The 13,878-nt window shown below is 33.8% G+C and overlaps 1 protein-coding gene across 1 annotated transcript in view; it reads right to left on the bottom strand.

Annotated features, from left to right (window-relative positions):
* Nucleotides 1–13,878, bottom strand: part of Psmd14 (proteasome 26S subunit, non-ATPase 14) — an 86,850-nt gene that overhangs the window by 11,883 nt on the left and 61,089 nt on the right. Inside the window, exons 8-10 of the mRNA XM_048345336.1 lie at nt 8,748–8,855; nt 3,909–3,983; nt 216–341 (exon numbers count right to left, since the gene is read on the bottom strand). Coding sequence (XP_048201293.1) covers nt 216–341; nt 3,909–3,983; nt 8,748–8,855 — 309 coding nt within the window. The remainder of the gene's footprint in view (nt 1–215; nt 342–3,908; nt 3,984–8,747; nt 8,856–13,878) is intronic.

Below are 13,878 nucleotides of genomic sequence, written 5' to 3' on the forward strand. Positions count from 1 at the left end.
CTATTCATCTTAACAGAACATATCACTTTCATTTATTTATTTTTGTTGATGGCTGCTGTTGTACAATGGCAGTGTGCACGGCATTTATGAGACTAGTTTATCTATAAAGCAAATATTTACTATCTGATCTACAAAGCAGGATTCTCTATTTTAAATTATTTTATAACACACATTTGTTTGACACCTAACATATACAGTCCAAAAATTTGTTTTACCTTATTGTAATTCTTAGCTAATTCTAGCATCTCTTTTACCACTGATTCATTGTGTTTACAATGTTCACTGTAGTCCTGAAGTGTCAAACCTTCCATCCAACTCTTCTTATGCAAATTTAGCAACATCTAAAAATACAAACAAAAAGTAATTACTTTCTTATCTTAAGAAAATTCCCTTGAGAAAATGACATTACCAAACCTGTTAGTATTAACAAATTTAACTTTAGTAATTCAGATAAATCCTAATTAGATTCTTTTAAATTATGTAATCTCAGATGTTCTCCAATTCTATGTCCTTTGTTCCCTTTGCTGTCCTATCTAGAAGATTATTCTAATCAATACATGACTTACTTTGCTCTTTTCCTTAAGAGATAGATGCCTTCCCAAACTATACTATCTAAAAAGGTCACCTTACCTTATCTTAATCAAAGATGCCTTATCTTACTATGCTTTTTTGTGCCTATCCTAGGACTTGAACTCAGGGCTTGGACACACAGTCCCTGATGTTTTTGCTCAGGACTAGTGCTTTACCACATGAGCCACAGCTCCATTTCTGGCTTTGTAGGTGCTTAGAGATTAGAGTATTTTGGACTTTTCCACCTAGACTGGCTTTGAACTGCAATCCTTAGATCTCAGCCACCTGAGCAACTAATATTACAGGTGTGAGCCACCAGTGCCTGGCATTGCTATTTTTTATAATGTGTATAAATACCTGAAATTTTTCTTTTCTTGTTCAGTGCATTTCTCTCCTGCTAAAAAGAAGCTAGCAGGGAAAGAGCTTCTCTGTTAAGATCATCAGCCTACATTTTTAAAGTAATATCTAATCACAGACAATAAATATCTACTGAAAACTAGATTTATTAATCTGTTTCGTATTACACACAGGTCTGCTAATTGTTCATATAGTCAGGTTTTTGAATGTCAAGGAGGTAAAATCCCCATTTATTTATTGTCAAAGTGATATACAGAGGGGTTAGTTTCATACGTAAGGCAGTGAGTACATTTCTCATCAAACTTGTTACCTCCTCCTCATTTTTCTCCCACCTTTCCCCCTCCCCAATCTCCTTCTCTGCAAACAGTTTACATAAGCATATTTATTGTCTTGTATCGCTGTTGCACTGGTTCACTTTTTACCCTTTGTCTCTCCATTGTAATGTCCCTTTCCCTTCCCTAGTTCCAATAAACGTATGTACAATACCCAGGGTACCAAAATCAATTACAGTGACATCAGGGGTAGAACCATGGGGAAGAAAGACAAAAGAAAAAGGCATAATTTCACATGGTATGTTAAACAACAATAATGATAAACCAGTTTGTGTACCTATAAATTGATATCAATTTTTGCATATTTTATCTATTACTTGAAAGCTTAAAACTTTCTACGTTGTCAGAATAAAAGGGCACGAAGCTGGGGAGTAAATAATATTGAAATCCAGGTATGTAATCACACTGCAAACTGGGGTTGGACTCTGTATTAGTGATTCTGATACCCAACACCTGAACTCAATATTCTTCAAACTGGACTCATGTATATACGTGGGTATATGTAAACACACAGGGGGTAGGGGTGGGAATCCTGCTATGTAGCCCAAGCTGGCCTGGAACTCAAGTGGTAGGATTATAGGCATGAACCATCACTGGCTTTCAAGTTTGTATTTTTAAGACAGTTTTTCTTAAACTCTCCCCTTCCCTCCCCCAAAGCAGTCCTGGGCACTGTCCCTGAGCTTCTTCTGCTCAAGGCTAGTGCTCTACCACTTGAGCCACAATGCTACTTCCAGTCTTTTCTGTGTATGTGGTGCTCAGGAATCGAACCCAGGGATTCATGCATGAGAGGCAAGCACTCTACCACTAAGCCACATTCCCAGGCTCTTATAGCACATTTTTTTTTCCAATTAAGGACTATCACCCAATAATTTGTTTTTGTTTGCAGACTGACAAAATTATGAAATGTGAAAAAAAATGGTCACTACAGAAAAATTATTGGTTTGTCACCAGAATACTTTACAGGTTGTTCAGACGATTCACTAATATAGCATTTGCTTCTATGCACAAGGCCCTGGGTTAAATTCCCAACTCCATAGACACAGACACTAAGAGAACAAGTGAATTTTAATTGGCATCACATAACCAGAGAATCTGGATATATAACTTCTATAGATTAGTTCAGTTTAGAAAACCACTCCACTTGTTTAGAAGTTTGCAGCTTTTATGGAACACAGTTTATATTATATTGGAAAATACTGTCAAAGGTTGCATGAAAAGCCTTTAAAGTTTTCCAGGATAAAAGTTCCACCATTAGCCAGGTGCCTGTGGCTCATGTCTATAATCCTAGTTATTCAGGGGGTCAAGATCTGAAAATTGCTGCTCAAAACCTTTTTTTTGGGGGGGAGGGGGCAGGCAGTCCTGGGTTTTTGACTCAGGGTCTGAGCACTGTCCCTAGCTTCTTTTTGCTCAAGGTTAACACTCTACCACTTGAGCCCCAGTGCCACTTTCGGCCTTTTCTATTTATGTGGTGCTAAGGAATCGAACTCAGGGTTTCATGGATGCCAGGCAAGCATTCTACCACTCAGCCACATTCCCAGCTCCCTAGACTCTTATCTCCAATCAAATACCAAAAAGCCAGAAGTGGGGCAGTAGCTCAAGTGGCAAAGCTCTCTCTTTGAGTATAAAAGTTCAGTGACAGTGCCCAGGCCCTAAGTTCAAGCCCCAGGACTCGAACACACATACACACATTAAAAAAAGACAAAGTTCCATCATAGTCTCTGGAACAAAAATTACATGTTTAAACACTGGAAAAATCTTGTACTGTAAATCTAATTTCTTTGATTGATTCTTGTCTCCACTGATAATGTTCTAGAAAATACTTTAAAAATGTTAGTACAATTTCAAGTTATCTACCTATGCTACAAAATGAGCCATAACTGTGAAGAACTAGATTTCCTTAATGACTTCGAAACAACAGTATATTCCTACCATTAAGTGGTAGATTAGTAGCACTGAGCAAAAAAAACCTCAGGGATAGCTCCCAGAGCCTGAAATCAAACACCAAGACCTGTATATCCCTCCCCCCCCCTCAAAAGTACTATACAATTAAAAAATTATCTGAATTCTTATCAAATGTGAAACGTTGTAAATGACAAGTTAATAGGAAAAACCACAGGAAAATACTTTTATAATTCATCATAAAGCAAAGATAATTTTTTTTTTTTTTGCCAGTCTTGGGGACTGAACTCAGGGCCTGAGCACTGTCTCTGACTTGTTTTTGCCTAGCACTCTACCACTTGAGCCACAGCGCCACTTCCAGCTTTTTCTATGTATGTGGTGTTGAGGAATCAAACCTAGGGCTTCATGTATCTACGAGGCGAGCACTTTACCACTAGGCCATATTCCCAGCCCCTAAGACGAACATTTGATTTCCTACCTTAGCACCAAAAAAAGAAAATACATCTTTAAAGAAAATGATCTTTCCTTTATATTGCAGTTACGGAAAACAACAAAAGAGATCAAAAGTTCATTTAAAGTGGGGGAGAGCAAGGGAAAGAGTGACATTGTCCAAAAAGAAATGTATTCTTTACCTGACCAACTGTAACCCCTCTGTACATCACCTTTATAATAATACAAATTTTTAAACTTCAAGTAATAGTTGAAATAGTTTGAAAAAGATTCTTTTCTATAATAAAGACTTAAACTTACCTTCTGTTCCAGTTCATTTTTCCGATAATTAATCGTGATGGAATAATAATGTCTGTTTAATCCATGAATTAATGCCTACATAATTTGAAAAGAATAAAGTAATATCTTTATGTAGTAACATAAATGTTTGAAACCGTTGATATATGTTTTACACAATACTTACAAAATACACAATATACAAAAGGGCATTGTATCCTGAATTCAGATTAAATTTAAACATTTTATTTCTTCAGCTACATGTTTAAAGGAAAGTTTAAAGTAATGAGTGACACATTCTTTTTAAAACATGTTATAGAGCCTAACAAATTCAACAGTTTCAGTAGCCTTACTCAGAGTCAGAAATCAGGTATGGGTTCTTCATAATGTAATTCTGTAGGCATTTCAAAACAAAATTTTAAAAACACTATAATAATGTACTTATTTCTTTATCCACATTAATCTGGGGTTTCCTTTTTCTTAACTCAGTTTTGAATGATTCAAATAATTGTGTCTAGGCCCATTTCTAAATTAACAATGTGGAGTTTATTCTTTACTGTAGCTAATGCATATTTTCTTCCAGTGTCATGTGAATCTCACTAACCAGAATTTCTTTCATTACACTCAATCTCCAAGACCAATCATAATAACAAGTTATGCTAGTGACATTGCTTCATTAAAAAAGTCAATAACCCTGGATGTGTTGGAATCAATTCACAACTGCCCAAGTACCTAGCATTAGCAACAAGGATTAAACTGAGGTTCAAAATAGTCTGAGGAACCTAAAAAGCTCAGTCAGCCTAGGAAGGTATGAGAACACATAATAATTTACAAACATTATTTAAAAAATCAGGTATAAAAAACAAAAAGGGACTGAGGATTAACTATCATGAATGCAGGACAAAACTAATAAAAATAAAAGGATTTTTACAGTGCAGGTCTTAAGGTGCTAAGACACAAAAAGAAGGGGAGGGGAAGTGAACATTTAATGAGCACCTGCTTTACACATCACTTCTTTTAATTCTCTAGACAATCTTCAGTAGGCTGGTTCTATCTGTATTACGACAAAGAAAATAAGACAAAATCTTTGTGGTTGTCCCAACTTATATCTAGCAAAATACAGAGCTCGAACCTAGGTCATTCTGACTCCACAACCCAAGTTCTTTCTAACATGCTATGTTACGTATTAGTAAATTCTTCCTCGGATTAAGTCTATACATTTTAAGGATTTGCATGAAAAGAAAACATAGTTTTTCTTAAAGACTTGTTAGCAAGTACTAAAAGATTTCAGATGTACTGTGACAATCTATTGTTATATTTCTGATGTCTGCTATACAAATGAGCTATAAAATACCCTAGATGACAGTGGCTGATAAAACAAGTGTAAGTTTAAATAGTTATACTCAAGTTGCCTTCCAGTTTTACTAACTCACCAACTATGTACTCCTAATGTATTCATCACAGATCATAAATAAACTGGCCAAGAGCTTTCTGGTCTCTGCAGGAGGAGAACTGCACATAGCTGGTTTACTTATATCAAACTCTATTTAAATTATCCTACAATTCTTGATAGGTTTAAAACATTACAACTATTTAAAAAGGTGTGCGTAGACCCACAAACTGGCTTGTCTTGAACTATTTTACAGAACGATGGGAAGATGTTCTAAAATGAAGTTTTCTATATATAAACAGAAAAACGCTGAAAAGAAATAAAAAACGTATTTTTGGGTCCCTCTAGGATGGAGAACCAGGATGCAGAAGGCATCAGTAGAGAAGTTTTATTAAATGCCCTAGTCTATCTTTTTGAACCATAGTCAAATATTTATCCCAAAATTAATTTTTTTGGGTGGGCTAGTCCTGGGGCTTGAACAAAGGACCTGGGTGCTGTATTAGACTGTTTATTGTTCAAGGCTAGTTAGTGCTCAATCACTTGAGCCACAGCTCCTCAGATCTCAGCCTCCTGAATAGCTAGGGTTACGGGTGAGAGCCACTTGTGCCAGAACAAAGTTAGTTAAATAATTAAAGGTCCAACTGTTATTCAAAAGAATAACCTGAACAACTCAACTTCTGAGCCTCAGCTGCTTTGTTTACAAAACAGGTGAAATAGTTCCTGGGCAATTGCTTTGGCTGCCTACATGTTTAATAATTATCGGTAACATTACCACATGATGCATCTGCACTTGAGATGGAACTCAGGCTCAAGGCTCTAGCACAAGCAGCTATGCATCAATAGTTACTTAATCTAAAATGTCACAAATAGTTTAACGGGACTATTTTAAAATTTAGTTACTAAATACTCATTCTCAATTCTAAATACTTGATATAACCATCAAATGTTCCAAGTATACAGTAACATGAAGTCTCAATATAGAAGCCTACAGTATGGATCATGCATTATACTTTACCCTCTCTGCCAGGAATACTGAATTTTTATATTTAAAACAAAATTTGTCTATTAGTACTTGAACATCATCATTAGTGCTTTATACAATAACATTTTCTAACAGAATTATGTTTCACTGTACAAATCTTAAGGGTATTTGAAAGAAACTAAGGAGCAGATTCCCTCTTAAGGTCTAACTTTCCCTTTAAAAAAGGCATGGAATATCTGAAAGACATAATCTGTAAGTTAGGAACTGGGCAAGCATCTATATCAAAATGCTATTGTGAATACTGCCATTCATCTCAGTCCCTTGTAGTTTGTTTCTTTTCTAGCTTCTAAAAAATAAACAAACAAACAAACAAACAAAGTATTCTGAGGTGTGGCTTTGTTCTGACACTTTTTGGCTTGATCTCATTTGTGTGATTTAGTAATGAAATTGTCTTAAAACTGTAAAGCTCCCAGATAGATGTCATTCTGATGGGCGCTATATAAACTGTGAAATAAATATATTTACAGATTCTAATTGGAAAGCAAAACAAACTAAAATGACAGAAAAAATAATGATGCTGTATCTGTTACAAACATGGTCCTTTAGCTTAGGTTTAGTACCTGCTTCCTAAGGTCCATTTTGAATCATAAGATACTATAAAGTAAGATTTGGTAGTATGAAGTGGACCAATACAGAAATATATGTATTTTAACATCTATGATACTCAATTTTAAAACAAAAGAGTACTATTTTCATTTAAAAAAATCTTCAACAGGTGGCTGTTGATTTGCAATTAGTAAAAACTTCTGGCAGAAATATATCATGCAGTAATCCCAATGATTCTAGATTGAGATGCTACTTAACCTTTTGCAAAAAATAATGAAGCAGTATGGTGCTATGGGGGTTTATAAGAAAGGTCATTATCACAGGCTAAACAGGTCCAATAATATATTCTCTTGGAACATACAAGTACAGGCTTGTCTGTGCCCAATCAAAACCACGGGTAGTTATTTAATACTCATTATACTTTGCAGTTTTCTCTGAATATAAAAATACTTATTTCAAAAGCAACATATCTCAACCCTCTGAAAAATACATTTCACTTTAATGAAGATTTTTGGATGAGTAACTGCCACAAAATTAAGTGTTTAAAAGTATTAAAGTTTTTGAAGTATAACCAAACTTAACCATAGTTAACTGTCAAAGCCACAATTCCCCAAAGAGAACCTTATGGCAAAGCAAGGGTTCAAAGGAAGAAAAGCAATAGCTACTATAATGTGTTTGTCTTGTGTGTTCTATTTAACCAAACATGTTATTTTTGTCCTATTAATTAATCTTTAGAGAAATAATTACTTATGCAGACACAGACTATGACACTTAATATAATTTTTGTAGACAATGAAGATTTGTATTAAAACAATGAGGCATTTGAATGATACCAAGAAAACATTAGTCACTCAAGAGGATATTAAGTATTTAAACACCAATAACTGACAACACTGGTTGAAATAGATAAAATGAGATAAATTCTCCTCAAGAGTAACTTTTGTTTTATAGGAATTGCCTTAATAGTGGGTATTAAACAAAAAAGATAGGAAATGTAAGTATTATCTAGAAATTGTTTTAAAGAGCCTCTTAAAATTTCTATTCATTTTCCCATTATTTTCTGCTATGAGAAAAATCTATGAACTAATCAATGGCGATAGCCAATGCCCTCTATTTGAAACTCCTTTACAAAATTAACCACATGAAGGTTCTCTCAAGGGCTGTCCTATGCTCCTAAAAGGGTGTCCTCAAAATACAGTAGGGAAATGAAAAGACTACTAAAAACTGACTTATAGAAAACTGACCTATATATGAGTAAATCTAACTTTCCCAATAAGATTTCCATAATTGTTTTCTTTTTTTAACTGAGATAAAGTTTTGTTCTATTGTTTAGGTCTGGCTTACACTCAATCCTTTAGCTTCCCAAATAGTTAAGTTTATAGCATAATTCTTTCTTTCTATTTGTTTTTTTGCTTGTTTGTTGATTGGTCACGGGGCTTGAACTCAGTGAACAAGTGCTGTCCCTGAGCTCTTTCTGTTCAAAGCTAGCACTCTACCACTTTGAGCCACAGTGTCACTTCCTAAAATTGCCTTTTAAAACAAAACAAAAAAATGCAAAAAAATCAAAATTTAAGAATTACATCTCTTCTGTGTGTGTTGGGGGGTGGGGGGCTTGAACTCAGTGCTTCATACAATTATGTGGCTTTTTTCTGCTCAAGGCTGGCACTTGATCCTCATCTCTACTTCTGGCTTTTTGCTGGTTAGCTGAAGATAAGAGTCTCAGAGATTTATCTGCCTAGGCTGGCTTAGAACCTCAATTCTCAGATTTCAGCCTTCTGAGTAGTACGATAACATGCACGAGCCACAGTGCATAGTTAATAATCACATGTGAAAATATCAAGTTTTAAAATGTAAACTAGAATGTTTTATCAAATATAGCCATTACCTGGATAGATGGCTTGTTTAGATGACCCAGATTTGAAGTTGTTTGTCTTGGTTCATGTCCTAAGACCATCATATTAGCATTGATCAATCTGAAGGCATCAATAACAACCTGTAAAAACAAGGTGTCAAATCAATTCTTTTTAAGAAAACAAGCAATAATGCCAAGTAACAGTGGACAAGGCATGATCAACTTGCATCTGTTTCTGGCCTCTTTCCAGAAAATCATTTAATTATAATATTAATAAAAAAGAATCTCCTGCTGATTGTGCCATCAGCATACCACCCTCTATCTTGTAATGTAAGGTGACACCAATTATTGCAATTTTCATGAAGCAGTAAAGAAAAATACTATCTTTGCATCTTTATTATTAAAATACGTCAATATTAAACTTACACCAAACAGCCTTCATTGGTGTGCATGTTTGTCACCTAAATTTTACCTAGTCAAAATGAATGACAGAGAAACTAAAACTGAAAGTGAGCACAAGCTAAGGGACTACATTTAAAGCCCAGTCCTGTCACATCAATTATACCACCATAGTACTTGAAATGACAACAAAATTACTGCCAGCAAGTCACTTGTCCATGTGTTTCTCTACTAGTCAGATACCTTTTACTTCTTGTAACTATGAAAGATTTTATACCTTGTCTGATAGTCTTAAACATAAAAGCACTGCAAAGCACAGGAGGCACAATATAAGGAAACCAAGGTCATTCAGGCTTTAAGACACGAGAATCATATACAGTGATACAGCCACAAGTTTATACTAAAATAATAATAATAGGTATAATTTTTCTATACAGAAAAATTTCCAATTCTTACATGATATAATATCTGGTAGCTTTTACACATTAAGAAATTAACAAGAACCACATATACACTATTCTTTTGCTAACGTGTTTGTGTTCCTTACAGATTAAAAAAAACTTGTTAAAGATTTTAACTATTGGGAAGTTTTAGGTAAAAATCAAGTAATTTTAAAACAGATTGTGTTTTTATAGGAATTTACTTCAACACATCTGTCATACGGAAAGTCTTACAGTAAGATAATATAGTATTTTCAGATTATCTGAAAGTTCTACCTAAAGTATGAACTGAAATTTCCAACATCTTAAGAATTATTGTCAATTAGATACGTCTTTACTTGTACAATTAAGAGCTTATTGAGGTAGATGAAAATAATATTTCAGGTTAAGCCAAATGAAATTTAACCAAAACCAATAAGAATTGCTACATGTGATATACTAAAAAAAAAAAATACTTTAAAGAAAAAACACTCTTCAAACTACTTCCAGGAAATGCCCAAATATTACAATTATACTTAACTTACATTCAGAACAGTACAGAAAACACATCTGATGCTTCTATACAAGCTTATTCTAATTCAAAATTTCCTAGATTCCCCTCGACTCAAAATAAAGTCAAACATCTTTAGAACAATAATGCTCCAATAATTCAAAGAAACTTTTTCATTTTTATGCAATGATGGTTAGAAAAATAGCCATTTTAATAGATAGATGTACATGTTAAAACAAGTAATAATTTAAAACTGCCACTGTATTATGATTAGTAAATATTAAGGAGCAAAGTATCACTTTGGTCTGATTATTTTATGGCTCCATTTTAAGAATTCAGTAAATCCATTTGTAGGGGAAAAAAAACTAGCATGACACTATGGAAATTTTAATATATATTACAATGAAATGCTTGTTTTCAAACTAAAACACCAGACAGCTATTTTACATGTAAGTCTCTGGAAAACAATGTGAGCAGGTGTCAAATATCATAAAAAAGAGATTAAAATACCAAGAAGGTATCACGGTCTGTTTCTTACAAAAACTTGAAAATAAAAGTAAGTAATTTTATTAAGAAATCAAGAGGAAAAATTAAGGAAAGAATTGTCCAACTAATAAATTACAGCCTATGTGAAATGACCCGTTTAAATTGACAATTTGTGAGTAGCAATGATAGCCAATAGAAATGATTACTTCACACTAAGATTAAAGGAATTTGCTGCCATCACTATAGTAACTGTCTTAAGGAAACTAACATGCTCAACAACCTGCAGACCAAAATTAGACTTAGCATGCAATAAAAAATAAATATGGCAATAGTCTACATTTTAATTTCTGTAGTTTTATAATTGCTTTTTCTGCTGTGAGAATAAGTGGGTTCCTCCTTTAGAGCAACCTATCAAAATAGACTCATTAATGTCCAGTGCACTAATGAGCAATGGGTGAAGAAGGTGTTAATTATACCACAGTTAGATTCAAGAAAATGCCCTAGTGAGAACATGGAAGTGTTCATGAGCTGAAGATGTTTCCCCATGTTTGTGTATTTACAGCATGATGCAACAGAATGACAGTAAAGTGGTCACTCTGTGGTTCAGATTATAAATCTTAGAGGTAATATATGTAACAAAGAACCCCAAGAATTTAAGTATTAGGGAAGGTACTGGAAAAACAATCTACTTTTGGATATATGTGAATTTTCTAAATAATTCCTTTTGAATCATATATCCATTAATCTGTTCCATTTTGTCTTGTGAACCTCAAATTGTTTAAGCAAAAATGTCTGTACAAAAACCACCTCCTTAATATGTAATAATGAAAACCTCCAAGTTGAAATGGGAAGAATAGTTTCTGGGTGCACTACTTGTAAAATTCCTTTCCATGCTGAAGTCCTAAAAACAACACTGAATTTACTCACTTGCCTGACCATTTAATTTTTCCTGGTACAAGTGCCTTGAGACTTTTCAGAGGTCACTGCAACAGTAGACAGCTTATAACAAAACCATTAGCAGTTTGGCTAGCTTAGGGAAACCTCTTACTTTCCTTTTTTGTTTATTATCACTGCATGAATCTGCAGCATATGATAGTTTATAATTTCTCAGGCTTGTTAAATTCATGTTAAAGGTCTGTTTTCTTGTTGAATAAATTTTGTTCATATAATGCTGCCTATTTCATACACTCAGTCTTTAATAGCACCTTTGGTCTATGCGCAACTCACAGATCAAAACAGAGGACTAAAATAGGGGTTGATGATGCTATTTACATGTGTGATTCCTGCTGTCTTCTTGTTAGTAGCTTTAATATAATAGAAGACCTTGTCTGTTTTGTAATTAACACATCTTTACTGGAGAGATATTTGGAAGTGATTGCTGTGAATATACTGGTTAGTAAAATAAACACAATCACACACCACTTTCTGTTATCAGACAAATTTGTGAATTGTACACATTATACTCCAGATCAACAAACTGTGATATAACAGCCAAGTAGAAGACACATATTTATATAACCCTTTATTTTTCTGAAAATATGTATTCACTCTGACCTTGCAAATATAATTAGCTTGTGGGATGTGCAGATTTCAGTACCATGGTTGCTTTACTAATTGCAACTCTTGGAAATAGATACTAAATATTTGGAAGCTGCCAATACAAAATAAAAACTACATTTTTTTTGTACATCTGTCTTAGCTTATAAAAGCAAAATAGTTTTTAAAACAATGCTAAATTCCATGTTTATTCCAAGCATGCCAATGGGTCAAATGACCTATCATTTCACTTTAAGGACGAATCCTGTTTAGGACAAGAAACTTGAATTATGTTCAAATTCAGTCTAAACTATATTGTTTTGGCTTCTTTCATGAGTATAGTATGGTTCATCCAATATGCTATTTTTAAGTTCCTATTTTCTTATCAACTGCTAGGTCACTGAAAGACTAGACTAAATTTCCAAAGCACCAGTCCATAATTACTTTCAAAGGATGCTACTTTTTCAAGCACACCTCTTCAAACTGGTTGGACACAAAAGCATTTAAAGAAAAAATGCATACTTCTGGCAGTGGCTAATGTTAAGTGTGTGTGTGTGTGTGTGTGTGTTGTCTTCTTTTTCCTGTCTCCCTGCCAGTGGCATTTTCAATTGTACTTATATTGAAGTCAATAATTATGAGAAATATTTGAGATAAAATTAATGTCTTAAGAATTTTTAAATATAAAATAGGGTTTCAAAAAATCAGTGCTGGAAAGTAAAAAAAAAAAAAAGGGATGAAAACTCAGTTACCAACTATGCTACATATTTAAGAACATAGAAAGCTACCATCAATTAAAATGAATCTCCAAATCACTACAGAAATGAGAAGTGTGGAAAGAAAAGCAACATCCCATATCAAACACTCTTTATCACCTAGAAATGACCTGTTATCAACTGCTCAAGTTGTCCCTAGATTCTTTAAAAATTAAGAGTGCATGTGACCTGGGAAATACTCCTGAGCTTTGTGACCATTTCATTACTTCTGCTTCTATGCACTGCCACACATCTATCAGAAAAAAAAAAAAATCTTATGTCTCTTATAAGCCCACAGCATAAAAAATTCAGAGATTTCTTACTTTTTATGCCATTTCCAATGAAAAGCACTAAAAACTAAAACTGACTCATGCCAAATGCATATCACTGAATTGCTGTGATTTCTTAGTCTCAAGTTTGCAACACGGAAATTATTTATAAAACGTCAATTTTAGCTCTGGAAAAGAAATTCCTATGTGTATGTACATTTTCTTTCTTCATCCTTGGAGAATTGCTTACTGTAGCTAGAGATCTGCACTACAATTTCAATATACTGGGAGAAAAGGGGGATGGGATAAAAGTAGCATAACATACTTTTTTGACAAGTGAAGACATGCATCAAAATTCAAAGAGTTTTAAACAAGTTTTGAACATATATGCTTTAATGAAAACAAATCGATTTTCAGAAACTAGTATGGCAAAAAGGTAATTAGACATTTTTAGACTCACAAAACACTGTGAAATGAATTTACTTAAGTTGTAAAAGGAAGTTTAGTAAAGTATTTTAGTGTATGCATTCAGTCAGTATGGTATAAGAGCTTAAGCTTCTGAGACACAAGAGAGTCAGGATCTTTTCTAAGTTAGAATTCTAGTTCTATCACTTGCTAGCTACCTAGGACAAGTTATTTAACATTTCAATTTCTCTGGTCATGAATAATGTCTCACAGTTGGTGGTAAAATTAGGTATATGTGTGTTTGTAATTCTTACTGTTATTAACTCTTGACATGGAGCTGCTCCATTCAGACCCCATTTCTACAAAACCTGCTGTAGAGAATAGTTA

The sequence above is a fragment of the Perognathus longimembris genome, chromosome 4 (genome assembly GCF_023159225.1).
Source record: "Perognathus longimembris pacificus isolate PPM17 chromosome 4, ASM2315922v1, whole genome shotgun sequence".
Taxonomy (NCBI): Eukaryota; Metazoa; Chordata; class Mammalia; order Rodentia; family Heteromyidae; genus Perognathus; species Perognathus longimembris.